The following is a 24,308-nucleotide window of genomic DNA, read 5'->3' as shown; positions in this document are numbered from 1 at the left end:
AATATTTTTGATAGACTCTGTGCGTTGATATGCAAAAGTTTAATATTTGTATTACAAGCATATGTGTTCAAACACTGGTCATGATCGTAATATTTACATGTAATGGTGGGTGAATTTAAATGTATGTTCGGGTCAATATCTGAATGGATATTAAAGGTAATCTTTCTATTATCACTTTCATTAACCACTACCAGCCGGGGACTCCGGGATCGGGTCCGTATGGTTTATATGTGTGGCCGGGGTCTCCGAACTCGGACAAAGGAAACAGGGCCCTGTAACAAAAGACCGAACTCCGAACAAAAGACCAGGCTGCTGGGCATGACCGGAATTTTTCACTCTCAAAAGTGGTGATAATCCAGCATTATTTTGAAACCGTATACCAGGGTTTGGGGTATTTAGAGCAAGCGGATTACCACCGGGGACAAAAGCTCTCCACCACCGCAGCGATGAGCCACACAGCACCGCTGCATGCTAATCTGGCCCCTATTGAAAAGAGGTCAGCAGTGCACTGAGCCAGGTTCGTGAACAAAAGACAGCTGTGTGACACCGCACAATCTGGGCTCTGTTTACAAGGCTGCAGGCCTGGCTGAAATATTCGGGTGTCAATGAAGGTCACCTGTCAACTTAGAGTAGTGCCTGAAGATTACTCCGTTCGGCTATAAACGACTGTTAAATGGAATGATGAATTGTTGAAGGATTTTGAAAACAGAAAAAATGATAGTCATGCCGGCCCAGCATCCTCAACGTTGAAAAATGCCCCGGTCCGAAGTGGTTAACTGCCATCCAGTTTGACAAAATATTTAGTGAAATACATGTAGTTGGCCAAAAAAGTGTTACAGATTGGTCTGGTTTCACTCTAGCACATACACAAAAATAAGACATAAATATTACTAATCATGTATTATATGGATTGAATGTGTTCAGCTGATATTTAGCTAAATTGCAAAGATTTATTAGGGACAAATTTGCATCCTCAAGATGGAAGACCATAAGCATCACTCTGCAGCTTGTAAGTGATGACTGCAGGAACTGACCAGAATTAACGAATGTAAACTACACCTGAACGTCACCAGGGTGATTTCCCTCAGCTGTTTGTGGGCATTCCTGATGTTACTGGTTACATCGTCAGAAATGAAAATATGTGATCCTTTGTATGGATTGTTGCAGAGAGCCGTTGAAGTCTGTTTTTGGATGTGTTGACAGTCAGTAAAGCATAGCAGGTTACAGTGAATGGGACATGGTCTTGCTTTCCTGGGGTCATTTCCTTGTTGAGATGTCAATTGGTCCACCCGGGGCCTGGGTACGATGGACCCACTCAAATTCTATGTCATGGCGGTGTTCCTGCTTCATGTGAGTTGAGAAGAATCAGCTAGAAAGGCTTCACATGACTGGTTGCCCTCCGATCTGATCCTTCGGAGATACCATGTATGATGACTTTGTTTCTGAAGCTTCTGCTTTGCAGATCATTGATTTAATTTTTGAGCTGACATATGTGTCCGTAATTACCATTGGGAGACGTGCTGTTTTCTTCTGAAACTGATTTTCAGTGAATGAAATTGACAATTTCAGATCCTCTGTCTCTTCATGTTCAGTTACCTTGTCAGTGGTATCTAGCAGTTTGATATCCAGTCTGGCTAATCTGGAGCCCATGCTAACCAGTGATTCCAGGATCTCTCTTGCATGTATTTATAGGCATGGTGGCCATGTTGTCTTTTGCCACCTGATGGTGACACAGAAGGCTCTGTTTTTTATGGCCGATTCCTCTGATTTTTGGTAGAATTTTGTTGACTCAGTTGACTCGGCCATGATCAGTGATATTTAGGAATTATGACGAGTATTCAAAACGCTAGAATTTTAATTTGTGCATTGGATTAATTTTGTTGAATTTTCGGGAGCACAGCAAGCTGTTTCAGTTACGTTGCCATCACAGGAATGCATGCGAGGAACAATCGATCACTGGTCTCTGCTGACCTACTCACAGTAGCCTTCAAATGCCTTGAAGGACCACACACCATATTTGACCATTTTCACTAGAATCTCCCTGCTGGTGACCTCTTGGCAAATAAACACCTTGGAAACTGTCCCATGAGAGAGAGTGAAAGCAAGACTCTAGGGTCTCCTACTGCTCTGTTGGACCTGTTTACAGTTCCATTCCAAGAATCCATGGAAGGTGAAAAGAAGTGACACCATGAAATCCTCAGCTTACACAAACGTACTGTCAGACCATACAATGTCAAAGCAGACCTCCAGAACTGGCCCCTCCTTCTGCCCTTAGAGTCATAAACCATTTTCAGCACTCCCTCGCCAATTGCAGGAAGTACGCCAGGTGCTACAGTGGTGGCACCATGAGGACACGCACCCTGTCACCCAAGCCCCAACCCAGTAACAAAGTTCAAAGGAATGAGCCGCCAATCGCCTGGTACTCAGGGAGATGGTTACAGTGACTTTTTCACCTTGGCGCCAGTCCCCTTTTCTAAAGCCATCAGGAAGCATCTAAGATCTCACATAAGGTTCTAGAAAGAGATTCCTTTGGACAAATGGGTGTTTGCAGAAGTCAGCCAAATCCCCCTCCATCCAAAGCTCAATTTGGCACAACCCCGACCCCTGTCAACAAGAGAAGCGCCAAGCTTTGGAGGGTGAAATTGACTCCCTTCAACTAAACAAGCTATCCAGATTTTCCATCTAGAAAAGGGATATCTTGGTTTCCCGTCAACCTTCTTTTAAACCCCAAAGAAGAGCCAATAGGAGTGGAGGCCTATCATAAACTTACAGTTGCTGGACAAGTTCATTCATTTATTGTGAATGGCAACACTTCATACTGTCATGGACTTGATGCCAATACCAGCATGGGCATCATCCTTAGACCTGAAAGAAGCCTACCCATATATCTCCATCTGTCCAGATTACCATTAAAACCTGCAATTCATGTACAGAAATTAACTCTTCAAGTTTTCTGCCTTCCCCTTTGGGCTATCCACATCATCAAAGGGTCTTCACTGGAGTGGCCTTTGATGGCACACACCTCCGAAAGGAAGATACCATAATCTTTCAATACCTGGATGATGACTGGTTTAATAGTAGGTGGTCCATAACAGAAACCACAGAAGCCATACGCCCCCACTTACATCCTGTGACATAACTGGGGTTTATTATAAATCACAAGAAATCAAACTCTGCCCTGTTATAAAACCTGACCTTCCTGAGGGCGGTCCACGACCTCACATGGGGCATAGCAACCCCGACAGAAGAATCTTTAGCAGTGCATAGAAATGTTCTTGTCAAGTCCAGCACTGTCAGCAAGAGGATGGCTCCACTTACTGGAGCTAATGGCAAGCCTGATGGACCTTGTTCCATGGTGCCGGCTATGAATGAGACCAGGGGAAACCCACCTGTCAGTATATTACCGTCCCAAAGGAGACTCCATCGACCAGCTGGTTCCTGTCAGGGTCAATATCCAACCACACCTCCAGTGGTTGGATATAATCATGCAGCAACTTCAATTTGTGTTAGGAATGGGGGGGGGTTGATTTGCATGGCCATGGAAATTCGAAAAGTGGGGCGGCAGAGGGGGTGTACTGACACCAAATGACACTCAGGGACGATGTTCATGACACAGATATAAATCATGTATTGCACTCCAACGTAACCTTACAAGCTCTGGTGCCCAGTGAGGACCCTAATCAATGTGCTACAAGTCAGGAACCTAAGGGCTTGGGAGAGCTACATGTCAACCCTTTGTCATGGCCAGCAGCACGGAACACTATAGCGCACTGGGTAGTAAATATCTCCTTCACAGGGTTTTTCTAATCAAACCCACAAGTTTATGCATCCTCACCAATACCCACTGCAAAATAACTATACTATTCTGCATAGATGTGCTTGGGTAAGATGAATGCTGTAGACTTCTGCCCCTCCCCCCCAGCACTGTGGGATGAGTCTACTAGAGGATACTTAACTGAACAGTACTCCTGCCCACCACCCCACTATGGCTTTGATTCAGGAGCACTTACAAAAAAGACGGGAGAGTGTGGGTGTGGCCCTGATATGCATTTTGGTAGATAAGGGGCACACTACGGTTGATCAAGCTTTAGAAAATGGCCTGACAGCACCAGGGAAATAGGCGTAGGTATTTGCTGTTTGGGTAAGTATTCTCGAGTAAACTCGTCCCACACTGCTGTGGGGGGATTTGTCATACAATCCCCTCGTTTTGTTTGGTTCAGGGTTGGATTGGATTCAGGGTAGGGCTTGGGGTTTGTGGTTGGGGGTTGGAGTTGTGGGGTTCAGGTAGGGGGTTAGATTGGGGGGGGGTTTGGGTGACTTCAGCTTGTGATGGTTTTGGGGTGGGCTTGGGTTGGGGGTTTAATTGGGTCAGTGTTCAGGGGTTGGGGTTAGAGTGTTCGCTGACCTCTTTTTTATCAAAGCGTTGTGTAAATTGCCAATTATGCAGTTTTGGGTTAAAGCTTCCTGAGTAGATTTTTGTGTAACAACTTTCTCCTGTAACAACTAGCCCTGGTCTCCCTAATCCATCTCGAGTAGAAGCACCCCAATACACCGATTGAAAAGAGCTGCGTTGGTTGGGATTATTCATTTTGTTGGTAGCAATGCGACTGAAACACTTGCATGTCCTAGTCATTCATGAACCAGCAATGTACAGTTCCATTGCTGAGGAAATAGCACCCTCTCTTGGTCTAGCTCGAGGCCCATAGGTGATTCCACATTGTAACAATGTGACGCCCAAATGTACAAAATTCATATTGAAGGAAAAATGTTTTTATTCCTGTTGTGAAAGGTACCCAGTGACTTTTTTGTTTCAAAATTTTGGTGTTTTTAACTTTTACAAAATTTTGTTGTTGCAATTTACCTCAGCTTCCAATGAGTCTGTCACTGAACAAGACATCCGTGACCTAGACGAGCACATAGGGAAGAAGTACAAACGTTTGGGCCGGAATCTAGGCCTCCTAGAAGCCCACATTGAGAACATCGAGGGTGACCATTTTCTCGGGGGCCGGCAAGAAATAGCCTTCCAAATCATGCTGGCATGGCAGAGAAGTCAAGGTGCAGCGGCTACCAAAGCAGCGTTGGCAGAGGCACTAGAGAAAACTGGTTTGCGGAATGTCGCAGAGAAACTGTAGTGTGGACTGTTTGGTGCATCATCATATGGACCATTTCCTGTCCTTTATGCTTTTTACATCCCTAAATTATTGCCACTGTGGCCCACAGCCAAAATATAGTAAAACTTCTTTGTTGTCTTTAGTCCAGCCAGACTCATGTCTAGGTTGAAATTACTCAGATCGTCAGAGTCTTGCTTCTTTAGACAAATCTGTCACATCATTGCAAGTCAGGGAGGCCCCTTATAATGGCAAAAGCTATGCCAGGTGTTGTGATCAACTCACCCTTGACAGTTGAACCCAACCATACTCAAGCGAAGTACTTCTACCATTACTGGGGGCCTTCCTGAGAATCCAGTGAATCTCAACGAACCGTACAGTGTATATGAGATCAAATTATCTGTTCCCTTTCATCTTGGTCTAAGTCAACTTGATTCCAGGTCAATTCAGTTGCAAGTCAAATTGTTCCAGGTCAACTCGGTCCCAGGTTAACTCACCCAGTATGTACATGTATGTTAAGGTCTTAACAATTTTAAGGCTAAGGTCTGTTATATTTCATATATATTTGCTGATGGGGCAGCACAGGACCATTCAGACAAGGCATTTTAAGCCTGGGCAGAGGGCAATTGGCTAAGTTGCTGGAAATAGTGCCCTTCCACATTTACTCTGAGGATACATCCATTGGATGTTTAAAAAATGCTGTGGAAGAGTGTGATTTTGATGCAGGTTTTACTTATTAAAATTTATGTTGTGTAAATTTTCATTTTACATTATAGTTTCACCCTAAAAGAGCTGGGGAATGGAATCCACTCCTCCCCCTCACACACCTTGTCTTCTGTGTCACCACAGTGGATTTATTCCTGTACTGAGCCTCAAGGAGCTGATTTAGTAACATCTTGTGGTCATTTTCACACCAAGTTTGTAAAAACTTTCTGAGATAGGTCGGTCAAAAATCTGTACTTTTTTCTCAGACTTCCTCAAAGCACGAAGGCCAACACCCATTATGCCCTGAACTTCAAATGACCATTACAGTGAAACCTTGTCAGATTAATTTGAAACTTTGCACTGGCACTGATAATGGGTGCCTTTAAAGTTGAATGTTAATGTTTTGAGTTGTATTTTGTACTAACCCTGTAGTATATACATATGTACTGAGCACTCCCGTAATGTAAATGTATGAGTGTATAGACAGTGTCTAGACATATATAAATGTACATATATACAGAATGTGGGAAGAATGTAACGGATGGGGGGGACTCCAAATGACAGATCAGGATGTTTGTTGGGGGAGGGTTACGCATAGGAAGAGGATCATGGGGACAAAGTACATGTATTTAGAAAGTGGATGAAATGCCGGATAAGGTTGGCTTAATGGTTGGGGCTGGATTAGTGGGATGATGGGACAGCCAGAGTAAAACGTACTGGGAGTAATGGGGAGGGGGTGTTGTAAGAGATGAATGGGATGATGGGGAGGGGGCGGAGTAGGACATGGATAGGATGATTTGAGGGGTGGAGTAGGACATGGATAGGATGATTTGAGGGGTGGAGTAAGAGATGGATAGGATCATGGAGGGGTAGAGTAGGATATGGATGGACAGATAAAGTGGGTGTGGGATTGGAGATAGATGGGATTAGGGGTGGAGTCAAAGTAGACATGGTAGATATGATGGGATATGGGATGATGAGGGGAGAATTGTAGAGGATAGGATGATGGGGTTGGATACAAAGTGCAGAACTGTACTTAAGAGGAATTGTAATTATGCACCATCCATCAAACTCACAAATGCACTGCTTATATAATCACCTAGGTTTAGTCTGACTGTACTGGACCCTTATTCTGTAGGCATTCCTCTATCCTGTAAAGAACTGTGAAGCCTTTGTACCTGTATCTCCCTTGTTGGTGGTCTTTGTTGATTTACTTTTAAACGCACACAGCACTAACTAGGTTTTTTCTCACTAAGGTCGATAAAATATCTTGTACGTCTATATTGTCGTATTTTAACCAATCTTGTAAAATATTTGGATCAAGCTTGGTTAGTATAATTCAGTAACCATATTTGTATAACTTGGATGTCTCTTAACATAAGCTGTTATTACAGGAAAGAAATTCAAATCCATAACAAGCAGCGAGCCATGGCGGCTTTGCCGTTCTAGTTCATCATTGTATCCTCCAAGTTTTACATGTATTGTAAAAACAAGTGTTGATGTTTTAACGCCTGTTAATCGCCTTCCTGGTCAACACTTTGTGATCGTGTTCTTGCATTAATAATCCAAAGATAAACGTGTTGTGGTGTTTATTTTTTAAGACGTATGTGTTGATGTGTTAATACGTTAAGACACAATGGCACATTTTGGCTGAGGACGGCCAGAGAACACTGGCCGAAACGTCGAGTTGACACTCACCGGTTCTTTTAAGAACCACACGTCGCCCAAAAGAGATTGATTCCATGGTGTACCCACAAACCCATTTCTCGTTAATAACGAGACACAAAAACATGTTTATCAAGTGGTAACACTTTCTTAACAAAAAAACACATTTATAACCAAACAAGTGTTTAATTTTAAACTAACACATGTTTACAATTAACGCAAAAACGCGTTTATAATGGGCGTTGTTTTTTGTAGTGGAAGTGCTTAATTATTAGCAGTCATAGTGAGTCTTCGCGACATTGAGATCTTGTTTTTCCTACTGTTACCGACATGATGTGTTTTATTTTACTTGTACATGCAGGAGCACGAGTAGCGCTGAGTTAGTTTCCTCCTACATATACAGATGCTTTTTTTTTGGAAAATTAATAAAAGAATGGACATAAATCTCGTTGGGTGAGGGTATGTATCTCCCCACATTTTGCCCGGGTAGTGGGCTATTAAATCATTCCCCCAACGCACAGCTTTTTGCGGTGCGAAAAAAAAAGAAAGTGGATTGTGAAGAATTTGCCCGACTTTCCAACACCCAAAATGTATTCAAAGGGAGAACAATTTAGAAAAAAAACATTTTGTAATACTTATTTCAGAAGTACATCTGTACATGTATCATAAACATTGCCCCTATGTAGTGTCACGGTTGTGTGCCCCCTCCGCTTTTCAAATTTCCACTGCCGAACAATTAACCCCCCCCATTTCCGGCGGAAATTTACGCCACTGATGAAAGATATCTGCCGATTCGAGTCGAACTGTTTCTCCAGTATTGAAATAAACGAGAAGAAATAAGGAAATCAGGGCAAATCACCAGACTTTTGGTGGTTAACCAGGTTAAAAACGGATTTCGTGGGTGCATATTTGTAAAAGCACCTTCAGCGACAGTGGTAACTGTAAGGAAGTATGCATATTCAGTAATTTTATAGCCGAGTTCTCTGTAGTTCGTAGCAAATGTGGCGAAGTTCTGATGTGTTCTTGACTTCAGCAGTGCATGTACCACTGCTGTTAAAATGTTTGGGGTGTATTTTTTCACTGGACAATGCCCTTTTTTTTAATCAAAATTGCGAATAAAATCAAAGTACAAATTCACTGTGAGTGCTTGCCTTTGGTGGTTTATTTTTTTGTTTCTGACTTCTTTCTCTTTTCTTTAATAATTTGCGTTCAGAAGAATTTTAATTATTTATTTGAAGTATTTGGTTCTCGAAAGTTTATCGTTCTTTTTCCTTTATACCAGCGTTGGGTTGAATTGTAGCATCTGCGAAGACCGTTTTGTTCACAGAATCTTTAGCCAAGAATCGGTGGATAAACATCACCGACCGTCGATAAACAACCGGATAAGTGTCAGATTAACCGAGGATGAACTCGACGGGTTTCCCTTGCACGTGTACCATGCAAATTGCCTAGCAGCGCTAGTAATTAATAAGCAACTAGCATCACAATAGGGAAAGGTAATCATTAAACGCAGTTTTATATCTCTTCAGAAAAATTGGCGGTCAGGGTTTTTCTGTTGCAAGGCAGGCAAGAACTGCAGCGGCTACCGGCGACTGGAAGCGATTCAGCCACTTCCTGCGTTGAATCGTGGCGTCTAGAGCGACCACCGTCTGACCATCGAAAAATTCGAGAGTCCCTGTCTGTCGTCAGTTTCGTGATGGGGGACGTGAGTTGCTTTCGTCAGATCAAGGACAACATAGTCCGTACGAGAGTGGTGACTACAGACCTCAGGTCCACCCCATTGCAAAGATGTCTATCTACTGCAGACTTGGCTTTCATCGGCATTGGATGCATGCTTGGATCTGGTGTCTACGTCCTGACAGGGGAAGTAGCTGGAGAGATGGCTGGTCCAGCTGGATCGATATCCTTTCTTTTGTCTGGTTTTGTAGCTTTCCTGTCGGCTATTTGCTATTTAGAATGTGCCACTCAGCTCCCCGAAACGGGTGCATCGTACCTGTATACGTATGTCACTTTGGGGGAGATGATGGCGTTCATGATCGGCTGGAATGCCGTGGTCGTCCGTATCTTTGCCTCCGCTTTAGTATCGCGGGGATGGAGCGCGTACTTCGACGATGTCATCGGAGATTACGTCAGAAACATCACCGTGGAATTTGTGCTGAACGGTGAGGAATGGTCCATCCCTGTGTTTGCTAGTTACCCAGATATTGTAGCCGGGCTGGTAGCCTTCTTTGCTTGCGTGCTGGTTGCTGTGGGGACGGAGGTCTCGGCCAAGGCTAACATGATTTTTGTCTTCATCAATATCATGACCATTGCGCTGGTTTTCATCTTTGCCATGATCCACGCTGATTTCTCCTTCTTAACCAGGCACGGCTTCTTCCCGACCGGATTCGGGGGCGTAATGACAGGCGCTGCGGCCTGCTTCACAGGATACTGCGGCTTCGAGGCGATTGCCTTTAGCGCAGAGGAGGCCAAAAATCCTAGCAGGGGTCTACCTATCGGAATTATCGTGGCCTTTCTGGCATCAGTCTTGTGTTACGTGGCTGGAACCATCTCCATTACCGTCCTCACAGATTACCGAGATATAAACCCTGGATCTCCGTTTGTAACAGCTTTCGAAGCAATCGGGCTTGACTGGATGAAGTATCTGGTGGCCGTAGGGGCTTTGGGAAGTATGACCGGAGGGGTTATCAACTGTGCTTTCTGCCTTGCCAGGAGCATCTATGTCATAGCCAGAGACGGCCTCCTCCCTGCCTTTCTCTCCAAGACCAATGCCAGGACACAGACTCCCGTGATAGCTACTCTAGCTGGAGCAATTCTTTCTGTCGTCGTCAGCGTCTTTATCGACTTCGTTGTTATCATTCAATTCCTTTCTCTGGTGGCCTTCGTCGAGTTCGTCATCGTCGGAATAGCGGCGGTCATTCTTCGCTACCGTCCCCCAATGCGGTCAGGCTACTCTGCCATAGACGGCAGTGACAGCAGTAGCTGCGACAACGAAGAGAACAATCCCAGCGAATACCAAGATGACGGGGAAGCTGACACGGAGCTATCTGGGGAATACCCTCGCCGGATTGTCAAGAAGAAATCACGTCACCATAACCCAAACGACTATAATAATGCCGAGCAAGTCGAAAAGTCCACCTTGTTAGGCAACTCTATAGAACACCGACAACAACGAACGGCGTCGACTGCTAGCTCCATCTATTCATCAGGTTCGACAAACCGTCGATGGATCGACAAACACCCCACCACTACTGTCATCATCTCGCTGATCCTCCATCTGCTGTTCGAGTTTGCTGCAGTGGCTCTCTTAACCTTCAAAATGACTGAACTAAAAAATATGGACGGAGCAGTAGTGTTTGGCGTTGCCGTCACTGGTGGGCTAGCCCTTATTTGTTGTTGGCCACTGTTTGTCTTACCCCAGTACAAAGAAGGAATTCCATTCAAGGCAAGTATACAAGCACAACCATATAATTGAATTAGTCTAATTCACTGTGTCGAAAATTCATTCTTCACTCTTCCGATGTAAGCTTTTTCGATTGTAATGGTGCTGTGCGGGTCAACTCGATCCCTGGTCAACCAGGTCTCCATGGGTAATCGCTTAGTGTTGGTTGCCATATCACTTCGACGTTTCCATTACTCAAGCAATATAATTTACTTTTAAATAAAACATCAAATAAAAAATACCTACTGAAGTTACCAAATCGAATTGTTTGAGGTCAGCTAATAGTCTTCCCGGCCAAATTTTGCAAGGTATCGCTTCACTCCGAAGATCAATCACTCGTTTCGGCCCATGTTGATGGAACGCCTTTAATAAATTTAAGTTCAAAACTTGACAAAATTGAATGAACATTTAAATAAAATAAATAATATTAACACTGCGAAATAGGCTGGAAAAGTCTAAAAAGATCTTTCATTTAAATTGTGGGGCTGAGGGGCTCAATATGATTTTTAATAAAACGTTTTTATGAATCCTTACGAACATTTATATTTGTTAAATAAATAGAAGTGGTTTACGTCAAAGCCTAGACTATATGCTAAACACTCAGCAACATTCGTGACGCACGTACGGAATAGGCCAGTCCCGTGTCAGACTATTTTACTAGAGATCTACCCCATCTTTATTTATGGACATTTATTTTTCCTCAGAAATCGAGTTGACTTGAGATCTGGTTGACCCGGGACCAAGTTGACCTGGGACTGAGTTGCCTTGGACCAAATTTTACTCACATTCTTTTTAAATCGTCAGTGTAACTCAAAAATTATGTTTTACTTGCCTTCGTGCCTTTCCATTAAAAATGCACAAAAAAGAGATTTGAAACTGACTTACCCTTGAAAACTACTCCATTTTCAAAGATTATACCAAGATCTTTAATTTCATATATAATAGTCAAGAAATGGGCATGTTAGAAAGAGCGCCATGTTGATTTTTTTTGTTGCACAGCATGCTAGTTCCCCCTTTTTGTTTGTTTGTTTTTCGTTCAATTAAATCTGAACATGACTTGATTTTTGTTGTCTGAATATTTCCATGGAAAACATGAACTAACATTAACGACTGACCTCTTGGGTACTGCACAGGTGCCACTTATGCCGTTTCTACCTCTCTTCAGTCTACTTTGCAACGTCGTTCTCATGGTGCGCTTTGACGCCCTTGCCTGGCTAGAGTTCCTTATCTGGACCTTTATAGGTAAGTGAGCATTATTTGCCCCCAAGAACTCTCCACCGTTTACTATTATTATTATTGTGTGCTGCTTTTGCTGCAGCCGCGGGTGCAAACATGGATGTGCCCCCCCCACACACACACATGCTTGTTTCACAAACGTAGTGTGTGGACATCCCTTTGTTCTCCTGTGAGAAAAGTGCTTGTTTTTCTCTCAGTGGGATACCTCCTTCGAGCTGGATTGTTAATGAGGATTTCCAGTACTATTTCTCTTCATTTTCCCATAATATCCCAGACCCTAAAATGCCTCTGAAGTGGTTTCTCAGAGAGGGTAAAACACTGCGTGGACATAAGCAAGTCCACACAAGGTTTTCTTACCGTACATGAACAGTACACATGCGTTGACTTCTTTTGTGCGAAAGTCCATACTATGTATGCCATGTTTGTTTACAAACACCCGAAAATACAGTTATCAAGTGTATGAGTTAACCGGGGGCGACTTGACTTCGGTAGGAATTAACCCAGGTACAAGTAAAGTTGATCCGGATCCAGATACATATTGGTACAGCTTCAGGTCCTTGCCCCCCCCCCCCAAGTTACTGTTTCCTTTCCACCAATCTAACACCACTTCCTGGGCTGCGTTCGTGTTGTGTATGTGATTCCAGCCTGCACACGATGGCAGTGTATTTCGAGTTTATCCACTGTTAGAGGGCGGTCTCACACACAATCTGGATCCAGAGATTCGCTCGTCAGTCACCCAGCGCTCGAACAGAGCGCAGGGAAGGGCTTATGGCTTTGCACTGTGATTGGCTAAGTTGTGCACGACCTGTGACCGCAATTTTATCACTTCCTGTTACATTAAACTCCGACTAAGTCGGCATCGCGTAACTCGTCATATCGTCTCAGTCGGCCTTTTGACAAAAGTACCGATCGTCTGTGATGCATTTCCGTTGAAAACTTCATTTCTAAGTCGGCATTTATAAGTAGTCATTTCGTATAAGTCGGCATGTTTCTGTATGTCTCTTTTCCACAAAACCACAAAAATTCCTTTGTGTAAGCATGGTGCAAGTCGGCATTAAAACAACTCATGCTTCGGTATCAGTTTCCTTCGCGGCGGTTGCCAAGAAGCGTCAAGTGACAAGTCCCACATTGCTTGACTGATGCTTATTTGTTTGCTCACCCACCATTGGTTGGCTGCACAGGCCATGGTTGATAATCGGCTAGTCTTGGCCCAAGACGTCAGTGATCGACAGTTATTTTATTTCTGTTGAAGAGCGCCCTCGCACAACTAGGTTTTACTTACTCTCACACTCTGGCGCACAGTCAAATTATGAGTCGTTGGGGCCGTGCTATGCACGGTGTCCGCTATCAAGCACTAACGTTTTGAAACCAAGACTAATAATCGGTCAGCACGAGTAACATCAATATCAGTAACCCCTCTGGGGCTGCACGCATGCGCTCTGTCCATTTTGGAGTGGCTTTATTAAAAGAACTTAACAATGCGTGCGCGGATGAGTGTGTTTTCTGTACCATAACTGTTTCACGTACTGTACATGTTCGTACTGAACTGTCAAGTCGTGATGTGATTTGGAAGTGGCTTGCCGTCCTTGCTTCGTCCTCAGGGGCACATGATCAATTATCGCATTTGCAGCCTGTGAGGATAACAGTCGAGAACGAATTTACTGGGATCGACCATGGAGGTAGAAATAAACCAGGGTAAATCAAAGCCATTGAATTAGTGCAAGGAATCATAATGTACATACACGAAGGCAATACATGTGTACGTGTAAGTCGGCAAAATGATGACTTACAGCACAAGTCGGCATTCGCTAAGTCGTCATAATTTCTGAGAGTGCCGATTTAGCCGGAGTTTACTGCAAAGTGTCGGCTATATGACAAAACAAGACCTTAGTACAATCACAGTGTGGTCATTTGTCTTCTCATTAAGTATTACTGATCACATGTCTTTTGGCGATATATTTCAAATCACTTATTTTGATAAATTTTGATGAACAAAATAAAGTGTAGTGAGAATGTTTTCAGCAAGAAGGAAGAAATAGAAAGCTATCGAGTTGATAACAGCCACTTGTGTAACGCATTGAGCGAGCTCGCGCGCCTGGCAGAAATTTACCCACAATGCTGTACGCATCGTTAGCTGTGACCCTATGTGACGTATTTCCTTCACCAAAATCTGTGCAAGGCATAGACATAGTACTGTGGTGCAAGGCCAGCAGCCCTTCCCATCACCCTATTTGAGCGCTGGGCGACGAGCGAAGATATTGCTTTACTATTATGATCTTTTTGTCTAGATCCTGTTTTTTTCTTGGGCAGCCCGTCACATCGGTGTTTGCACAGGACGGTGAAACAAACAGTAAAGGCAACGGCCAAACTCTGGATCCCCCCCCCTTGTGAAACGCGCCAAAATGTAGCCTTGGCCTCCCCCCCCAAAAAAAACCTGTCAAATCTTCCCTTAAATTTGGCTCTGGGTCCACCCTTGAGAGGACAGCGTATTTAGTGAATTAAGGATGAACCTATGCTGTTTGAAACAACCTTTCATTTGACTATTTTCTCGTATAATTCTCATTTTTGATCTTTATTGGCCTCCAAAAATGGTTGTCACTGATTTATTATTTATTGACCTATGGGTCTGGCACCTAGGAGATGAAAATCCGTCGAGAGAGACAATTACGGCGGACTTCACCTCAGAGCAAATAAATAAAAATGAAATTATAAAGAAAATTATATCAAAATGAAATAAACTAAATGGCATAAAGTGAAATGATATAATGAAACAAATAAGATAAAATATTGCTTGTACAGTGTATGTAGTGAGGAGGAAATGAACCCTGTAAATCACGGAAAAATGTATTGCATGTGCCCTTTAAACGGTAGCTGCAATCAATTTTTTGATTTAAAGCCTTCAAAATGCACCTTTGTCCCTCAGTTAACCTTATTTCAACTTTTGTTTCATTATTTTAAAGAGTGTTTTAACGCCTTTTTGGTTTTTATGCTGATGAGTATTTCCATATTCCTGAGCAAAACTGTGATGTCATCTTGGAAGGAAGCTTCAATGTTACATTTGTTTGTACACAAAATAAGTCTTGTGCTTTATTTTGTAGATTTTCCTGGACTCATTTTCCTCTGCTTTGCTGACTCGTTGGTGTTTATGTGCATAGCAACAAGAAACCATCAATCCCTCCTCATAAATGTTTTCAGTTAGTAAATTCTGGGTTCACAAGTTGAACAGAAATACCTATGCGCTGAAAACCATGTCTTCCCTAGATGATTTCTCCCCAACAGCGCCCTCAGCTGTCAAGAAAAGCATGGACATTTTTTATTGTTTAAAAGCTTGCAGATAAGATATTTCACTAAATAGAAAAGAGTAAAAAGATGGAGAAATTTTGTGTCTAATAAAAATTCATTGTAGCTACACTTTAAAGCATTCCTCGTTGCTGTCTGCATCTGTTTAAAAGTAGTAGAGTTTTCAGTTTCAATACAGCAGTCACCTAGTAAACTGTTATCAGTTTAATTTATCAGTGAGACACAACAGCTGCGTCGACCTTTAGGCCAGAATCTTCGCAAAATCCTCCTAAAGTATTTTTACCCGAGAGTAAGTTTTCCTATTCGAATAGCTGTAGTGATAGAGTTTTGGGGGAGTGTGTGTGTGGTTGTGTGCGTGGATAGCCATGCCTCAGGAGTGGGTGGGCTGGTTGGAGTGTGGGTCCGAGAAAGTTACCCAAAGTCGGTTCATCCCCCTCTTCTGTGTTCTTTTCTTTTGCCTTTCAATCTCAGGGATGATTCTGTACTTCACGTACGGAATGCACCACAGTGTTGAGGGCAAGAGACGAGAGGAGGCGGCCCTTCGGAGCGCCCTGACTGCGGTGTCACAGCTGGGGCACCCACCACGTGATGCGGTCATTACCCATTTCGATCCAGAAGCTGAGAGCGGGGAAGGTGTCGATGAGTCTGCCGAGCGAGAACGCATAACCAAGGCACGGGCTCAGTCCCTGGCCGTGGTGGTAACGCGAGATGGTCGGAGCTACTCTGCAACGCCGACTTACGGCAGCACAGACGCTTGTGTCTGAAAGCTATCGCCTGCCCCTATTTCCACGTAGCTAAATAAAGGAAAGCACCAATTGAAAGTGCATTAAAGGCAAAACTATTTTTGACTTGAACATCCCCGTTATGTTTATTGTCAGTTACGTTTCTCTGACCATGTTAATGAAACATTTGACGTGAACCCGTACGGTCTTCAAATATTGTGTACACAGATCCATAACAAAAATTTGTTCCGAATTTAAATTCTCCCTCCCAGAAAAAAAACAGCGCAGCACTGCCATAAGCAGTATACTTGCATGATAGTTGAATTTGAAGTTTAGGTAGATTTTTTATGCACGTGAATGAAAAATCCCCCGATCCCGAGTTTGCCTCTCCCCACTTGTGACGTTGCCTGTAAATTGACTTTTTGTTCCGTGTTGTAGCTTAAAGTGACAGTGCGGCCTAGATATTCCAAGTTCTTCGCTGAATACATGTTTTGTTTGCTTCATTTAGCCAATTTGCTATCATATTACCTAATTTTGGTTCTTTGTGTTTCATTGGATAGGGGTTTATTAATGTTTCCTTCGTTTTTCAGTTTTTCCTATTGTTATCTCAATTATTTTTGTGATGAATAGTAGTTGAACACCACTTGAGTCTTCGATTCATAATAACAGCATCAACAACAATAATAATTATCAAGAAAAACTTCCCTAGGATACTTAATCAATATCTGACACTTTTTAAACGATCTGCTGCATCGTAATCTATTTTGTGCCTTGTAAATGACATCTCTCATAAATCGTTTTTCTTTTAAAGTCAAATATCGTGAACAATAACACTGTTAATTCAATATTCTGTTCATATCAAAGAAGTCTTTAGCCTGCAATCCTTTGTTCTTCATTGTTTCAATCTGGATAATTCATGTTCAAGGTTCATGTCGTAGCAAAGTAATCAGCAAAGTTCGAAGGACCTCTTATACATGAGGTTCGACGGTAGAAAAATTGTAAGTGAATATGAGCGAGTGGTTGTCGCACATTGTTGCTGGTAATTAAACATCTATGGCAAAACTTCCACAATTTCACAATTTACTTACCTGTTTCAATTTTTGTTTTCTACCTTGTTTTCGTATCGTGGTGTACAGTGAGTCTGTCACAAGTCCTCACACAGTCAATTACAAGACCAGTCACAAGACCAGTCAAAAGTAACAGGGTGAACCTGAAAGGGAATGGTTTTTGTCACTGTCCATTTTAATAGTTTGTGATATGACTTGAAAGTAGCTTAGATTGGCCGACTTGCAATGAACTTTAATTAATAAAGGGACTTCTGATGGACTCGTCTTGTCGAGAATGAGATGTTTACACTGAACCGTTTGCCAGAAAATTTTGAATGTGATTACAGTTTTAATTATCGAAATGAGAAGGTGTAATTAAATAAATATCATGTGTAACCACAACCGAGGCACGACTGATTGACATTTTATAATGGTCACCGACAAAGACAAGTTTCTAGCGCGTGGGAAAGTAACAGCCTTTTATTCTTAGCGATATTTTTTTATCACAGTCCTATCAGCAACCTGGCCAGGCGTAGTCGCTTACAGGCATGATCAACCTTATCGCAGAATGGCTACCTAGCACGCCAAAAAAGAAGGTGAAAAACGCTATAATGCAATGTACATCTTTTCTAAATGTCCTACTTGATCGACCACTTTGAAGAAGTTGTGGCGTATATTTTGTTTCTATTCAAAGTTATTTAGACAGAGTACATGTCCACCCATTTATTAAAAGTGGGTCCTTGGAGGTAATTCTTGAACTTTACAATGGAATTTCTACATTTTTGCTTAGAAGCTGCACCTTTTGTGTCATGGATTACCCCTATATATTACCCTATTCTTGCATCATCCGTGCATAATACAGGGAGGTATTTTTTAGACATGCACTTTCTTTTTCAGGAGTGGGTCCATAACTCAAAGCAATAATTGTCTTTGTGCAATACCCATCCTACCCATGCCATTATGCACATAGGGCCTACCGTGTGAAATACGAGTACTGCCGAAAAGAACAGGTACGTGCTGTATTGACTAAACCGGCTTGGGGGGAAAAAGCAAAATCAAACGACCTTGTCATTCATTGCTTCTCCCCACCCGAAATGGCAACATCAAGCTGTATACACCCCAGGGAGCTGAGATGTAATTTTTACTAATATAATAGAAAAGCGCCTTGATATTAAGTTAAAAAGCGTTATACCAGAAGGCGTTATCATTAAGTAAAACAGGCCTATCAGAGATAATTTCGAAACGTGTTTGAGGTTTTTACATAGTCATGGCTATTTGCAGATTACGGAATTTCCCAAGTACAATTCAAAGTTACAGATCGTGATGGAATTTGACCGCTGCATATTGACTTTCTGTTTTATTCTTCATTGTACTGATAATTACGATGGCGAGAATGATTGTAATAGTTAATTATGTGAAACACTGTATTACTAAGTAGTGCGCCCCACCAAAGCTCTGAGAAACCAACTCGTTGAAATCATGTCACCACCTGTTTAATAATACACGAAAAAAGAGTACTCGGCCAAACGCTTCGTCAGCGGTCGATGGAACAGCGACCCCGCTAATCCCCACGACATAATAGTAAGTGATTTTCTCATGCTGCTATTTGTTATTCGGATGCTTAAATTTCATTTTTATGTGCTAAGGTTTTGTCTGTGATGCTTCAGAGAGTCCAGAGGTATTCAGGCAGGTGACAGGGAATTCTTAATATCCCAATTGCAGATGGAACGTTAGTTTTAAAACGCTTCATGGAGATCCATGTGCAATGCACTGCAATGCACTGCTATTCTTGACCGCATTGCCAATTTAACGGTGTTGAGAGTTAATGTTGACAACACCAGCGTAGTTTGGGAAGGGTGTAAGAAGTGTTGCACGGATAATGTGTGATGACATTAGTCTTCATTGGGTAGCGCCTCACGATTCATTAAACTATTTGGTGTTAACTCCTCGATGGATTTGAATTCCATGGTCATGATTAGTTATAATAATGTCATTTGAACATTTAGAAAACTTAGTGTGCAGTGGTCCAAACGGGATCTCACAGATTTTGGAAGAGGTACAATAGTAAAATCACTTCTTATGTCTAAACACACATTTCATTCCTACTTTACCTCCCGGTAATACTGTAAATGGTCTTAATATTATATCTTTCAATTTTATATTGAAAGGAAACGATCGGGTGTCTAGAAATCAAATGATTCAAGACCATAGCTTGGGCGATTTGGTTGATGTTAAGTCCTTTATGGACGCTCTTAAAATTAGAAATATGTTTGTGCGCAAACACAGCTGCTTCGACCCTGGTTTCATTTATCTAAAAACAGTAACGAAATTCTTGACAAATTGCTTACAAGATTTACTGGCGCGTGCACATGGACGATGCATTGGTCAGTGGAAATTGTAATCTTGATATATGTCACATGTAATGTATAACCTGTCATATTATTATACCATGATGAGATGAAATCAATTTCCATCTCGAAACCCTTCCCTTTCTAGCTATCTGCAAAGTTTCAACCCAATGGGATATGTATTCATGAGATATGGTGCTTTAAAGAGTGTCCCTTTAAAAAATGTCACGTGGCTTGTGACCCGATGACTTCATAATTATATCAGGTCAATCTTGGTCTAAAACCACTCCCCTTCGAGCAATACACAAAACTTCAACCCAATGGGGGATGTATTTCACGAGATACAGCACTTTAAAGAGTGCCCCTTTAATGTCACGTGTCTTGCCACCTGACGAAAATTGCCTCCACGTGATGACGTCATCATCACATAAGGGCAATTTTCGTCTGCAAAGTTTCAACTGCAAAGCTTTAACCCATGGGACACGTACTTCAGGAGATATAGGGCTTTACGAGTGCGCCTTTAAGGTCACGTGAGGTCATCATCACATGTGGTCCGTTTTCATCTTTGGTATATCGCTTTGAAATATCTGCCAAGTTTAAATCCAATCGGGCATGTACTTCAGGAGATTTAGACCTCTGAAATTTTCCCCTTAAATGCCATGTCAAGTGACACATGGTGACGTCAAGATTTCTTTTGGACCCTGTCTACCCTGAGGACCAAATGTGGACCTAATACTTATTAAGTCCGATCGAAAAGGGGCCTAGTTGTGATATTGAAAAACGTGTACGAAAATGGGAAAATATTAAATATTAACTCTACAATAATTAACTCTACAATAAATCAGGTAATGACGTCATTAGGACGTCATATTTTGAAAGAGACTCTTGCTATAAGTTACTTAAGTATGTAAAGTTTATAAGTCATATGACTTTGGTTAATGCCCAAGGAGGTGACGAGCAAAAACGCTGGAATTTTTAATCACGTTGTGTGGCTGTTTAAAAACGTGTACAAAACATATGGGAAAATCAGGTGATGATGTCATTAAGAGGTCATGTTTCGCGAAAGACCTTTGCTATTAGTTACTTAAGTGTGTAAGTTTCAAAGTCATATGACATAATGCCGAAAGAGGTGACGAGAAAAAGTGGCGGAAGACCAAGAAGAAAAAACCGAGAGGTTCTATGTCTGTTTGCAACAGAACATAGGACTTTTTCGCAGATTTTTTACTTCCAAGGCTTCTAATGCAAAACAGTTTTGTAAGTAGTATGTTGCATCAGTGAGATATGGCCAAAAGTATTTGTAAAAGCTAAAACATACATATATATCGCTTGATGATGTCACGACGAAATCATAAATTTTTTATTTTTAATGGATCTGGGTTCATCCATATAGCAAGTTTTAAATCAGAATCACTGTTTTTTAGATACAGGGTTTTAAATTCTGTGACTTTGTGATGACGACACATATTACAGAGTAGTCTGGATACCAGACCCCAAAACCCCGTCTACTCGACGAATCTTGGGGCCGGTATCACCACGCAATCAGGGCAGGAGGATAGGTAGGGGGAATTCTTCCCGTTCCCGGAAACAGCCGAAATATTCCGAACTTATTCCGTGCACCTTAAATTAAATTTAACATCAACATTAATTCCCATAATGCCCCCTCCATTTGAAACAATGCTACGAAAATTGAAATGAATGAAATTTAAAATCAAATGAAAGAGAAGAAAAAGTTCATTCGGATAGTATCGTTCATGTTCGGGTATTTCTGACCGCGTCTTTACCGATAACTTTTGAACTGTCCGGGGTACACTAGTCGGAGCACGCAGTTTAAGGTGTCAGATGACATCTTTGGACTTGTTCCACACAACGGAAATAATTACCTTTATCAAGGTGATTCATTATGTGGTGGTTTATCCGTATACGGGTACTTAGAAAAAACGAAATAGGAGTATCTTGGAGAAAGTGGCTCCCCTGGTAACCCTCCCCGTCATATGTTGCGTCATGATCTATTTATTTCTGCGGGTGATACCTGACCTTAGATTTTTAAGAGTCGTCAGCGAATCTTTGTGAAGGGAACCAGACTAATTACAGAGTTGCAAAAAGGCAACCTCGCCACCACTCTCACCCTAGAATTGGATCATTAAAATATCCAAGAAATCTGGATATTTTAAAGGAGTCGTATGAGTGATGTTAATTCTACGTACATTTATTAGTGGTATTCAGGATACCAAATAAAATAGTCTGCTCCTTTGGAGACTGCGCCCGATAACTGACTGTATAGTCAACTCAGAGTACACTGGATATGGAAGACAGTGGCGCACCCCACCAAAAAAATAAAACACAATGGTGCCCGAAACTCCGGGATTTTTCGCGGAAAATGCTCTTTTAGGTTGGCTGCACAGCCTCTTGATGCAAAACCTTCCTCAAGCTTCACGCATTTCAGTGCTTGTCAAATTTTTAGTTCATCATTTGGGCGTGCATATTAAGCAATAAGGAGAAAATGGGCAAAATTTGTGGTACTAAGCGAGAGGGGCATCGCCGTTGTTTGCCCATCATGCCGCTGTACGTGTTTGTATGGCGGGGAGGCTACGTGACACAGCTCCCAGACAGTCGGCAAAGTTGATGAAACCCGACTCAACTTCGCCGATCGTCTGCAGGCTGGTGTGCGTTTGTTTGGGCGTTAGGCGACGGTCTCGTTTGACATGTTTCTATGCGTCTGCGTTGCAGTTTGCTTCTTGGTTGCATAGCCGGAAATCAACCATGCGGCTTTGACTGTGAAAACGTGTACATCTACACGTGTAGCCGGACGAGCCGTGCCGAGTGTGGTGCATGTGTACCGTCTCGGTTGTGTGGTGTGTGGTGCGGCGTTTCAATGCTCAGACCTCAAAAACTACCCCTAAAGAACGGCTTGTCACAGAAAAACCACTTATCCCATGATATTCATATTTTGTACTTCTAAATCTATGATAGATACTTAACTCCAAATGCGATTTTCGATGGCCTGAAAATTGCAAACAGCTCTCTAGAGTTTAAGGTATTGGTCGATTCACAAGCGCTAAAGCCGAAAAATGCCAAAGGTGTTCTTCTCTCTGATGATGACGCTTATTAGCGATTTGACCAATAGATATGCAGCCGTTTTCGACCGGAAATGTCCGGCTAAAAACCCAGTTTACGAAGGATCATATTTTGAACAGAAGCAGCGCTCTCCATGTGTACCTTGTGCGTGTAAAGAGAACAATATGAGCTGACATTTCGGCAACGGAAGTGATCGTGTGGTTGAAAAGCAAACTAGCGTTCTGCAAAACATTCATTATCCATAACTTTGTAAGATGTACATCAAAGTTGATGTCACATGCCCTGTGATGACGTCATCATAGCAATACTTGTAGTTTCACATAATTTTATTATCTTATCGCCTTGTACCAGCACCCGGTCAGAAAAACAAATGTGAAATTTGATAAGAAAATGCAAATTTTAGTTTAAAAAAATATAAAAAATGACACCATTTCAGATTTTGTGTACTGATAATGTTATCTACCCACTACCAATTTCCATGACAATTGGACCTTCCTTTATGCGTGTTTCAAAAAACCCTTTTATATGACGTCATCGTGACACTTATGTATCGCTAAACGAACCCAATACAAAACAAAATAAATTTATCATTTTGCGTTAGAAGAAATTGCAAAAGTTTGAAAATATATTCAAAAGTTTAAAATTATATATAAAATCGCAAGATGATGTAAAGAAGACGTCATCTCAAATTTCACCTAGAACATATCCGGTCTAATAACATACCAAGTTTTAACCCAATCAGATATACCGTTCTGTAGATATAGGGCTCTGACTTTATGATGACGCCATGTGACCCACGATGACGTCATCATTACGTCACTCTTCGACATACATCTATGCGATAATGAATATGCCTCTGCCAACTTTGAATGCTGTGCGACAAAAATTAATGGCAAAAGTGCTGCACAGAAAAAACGTGTGCAAAGGCTATGGGCGTTTGGCGCAAATAGGAGAAGAAACCCCCCCCCCCAAAAAAAATATCGCTACGAACAGAAAGGCTTTTCGCAATCAAAAAATCCCGACGAACAGAAAGGTTTTTTCCCAAAAATGCGAAAAAGCCAAAAAAGAGACGAGACGAACGCCGTGTTTTGAGCTGTTTAGGGAACCTTTTTGGTTTGATAAAAAAGTTGGAACGGGCGAAAAACAGCTGTCGTTAAGTTCGCTGTCCATGGGACCGCTACCCTCCTTACTACAGTAGAACGTGACAATATGCTCACATGCTTTCTCCGCCACGTGCTTGGCCTTTTGCCAATGCTGCGCATTGTGCGCTGCCTAAGGTACAGGCAGTTATTGCGCGTACGTGCGGAGTAGCCAATGCACAGTAGGCAAATGGGATTTTCGAGTTCGCAAATATCATAAGGAGGTTTTTGTCGTCCTTACGTCATCTCTGTGAAAAGTACACCAGTTAAGCACTTCATGCAGTTGAATTCAATGTTTCAGCTATCATATAGTGGACAATTCACTCTGAGATCTTTTACGGTTGATTTTTTTTACCAAATTTTGTAGAACAAAAGGACTTTTTCTGGTATACTTCCGGTATGATATGAAATATTAAAATTCCATAATAAATCAGGTTATGACGTCATCATGACGTCATGTTTGCTATGAGTTATTTAAGTGCGTAAAGTTTCAAAGTCATATGACTTTGCTTAATAATGCTC

General features: G+C 42.0%; 3 protein-coding genes across 5 annotated transcripts in view; all 3 read left to right on the top strand.

The window, feature by feature from the left end:
• Window positions 1-8,621, top strand: part of LOC110987573 (uncharacterized) — a 30,760-nt gene extending 22,139 nt beyond the window's left edge. For both annotated transcript variants that reach the window (XM_087147388.1, XM_087147387.1), the window contains one exon: window positions 4,867-8,621. In XM_087147388.1, coding sequence (XP_087003514.1) covers window positions 4,867-5,132 — 266 coding nt within the window. In that variant the 3' untranslated portion in view covers window positions 5,133-8,621. The remainder of the gene's footprint in view (window positions 1-4,866) is intronic.
• The window catches only part of LOC110987575 (cationic amino acid transporter 2-like), a 143,393-nt gene that overhangs the window by 44,780 nt on the left and 74,305 nt on the right, over window positions 1-24,308 (top strand). The window lies entirely within an intron of this gene.
• LOC110987577 (high affinity cationic amino acid transporter 1-like) lies at window positions 8,941-17,626 on the top strand. The gene is made up of 3 exons (XM_022250416.2): window positions 8,941-10,923; window positions 12,054-12,162; window positions 15,928-17,626. Exons 1-3 carry the CDS (start codon window positions 9,175-9,177, stop codon window positions 16,218-16,220), a joined length of 2,151 nt encoding a protein of 716 aa, XP_022106108.1. The 5' UTR covers window positions 8,941-9,174; the 3' UTR covers window positions 16,221-17,626.

The sequence above is a fragment of the Acanthaster planci genome, linkage group LG16, assembly GCF_054643075.1.
Source record: "Acanthaster planci isolate LZ-2023a linkage group LG16, COTS_SCS, whole genome shotgun sequence".
Taxonomy (NCBI): Eukaryota; Metazoa; Echinodermata; class Asteroidea; order Valvatida; family Acanthasteridae; genus Acanthaster; species Acanthaster planci.
This window is presented reverse-complemented; position numbering and strand designations above follow the sequence as displayed.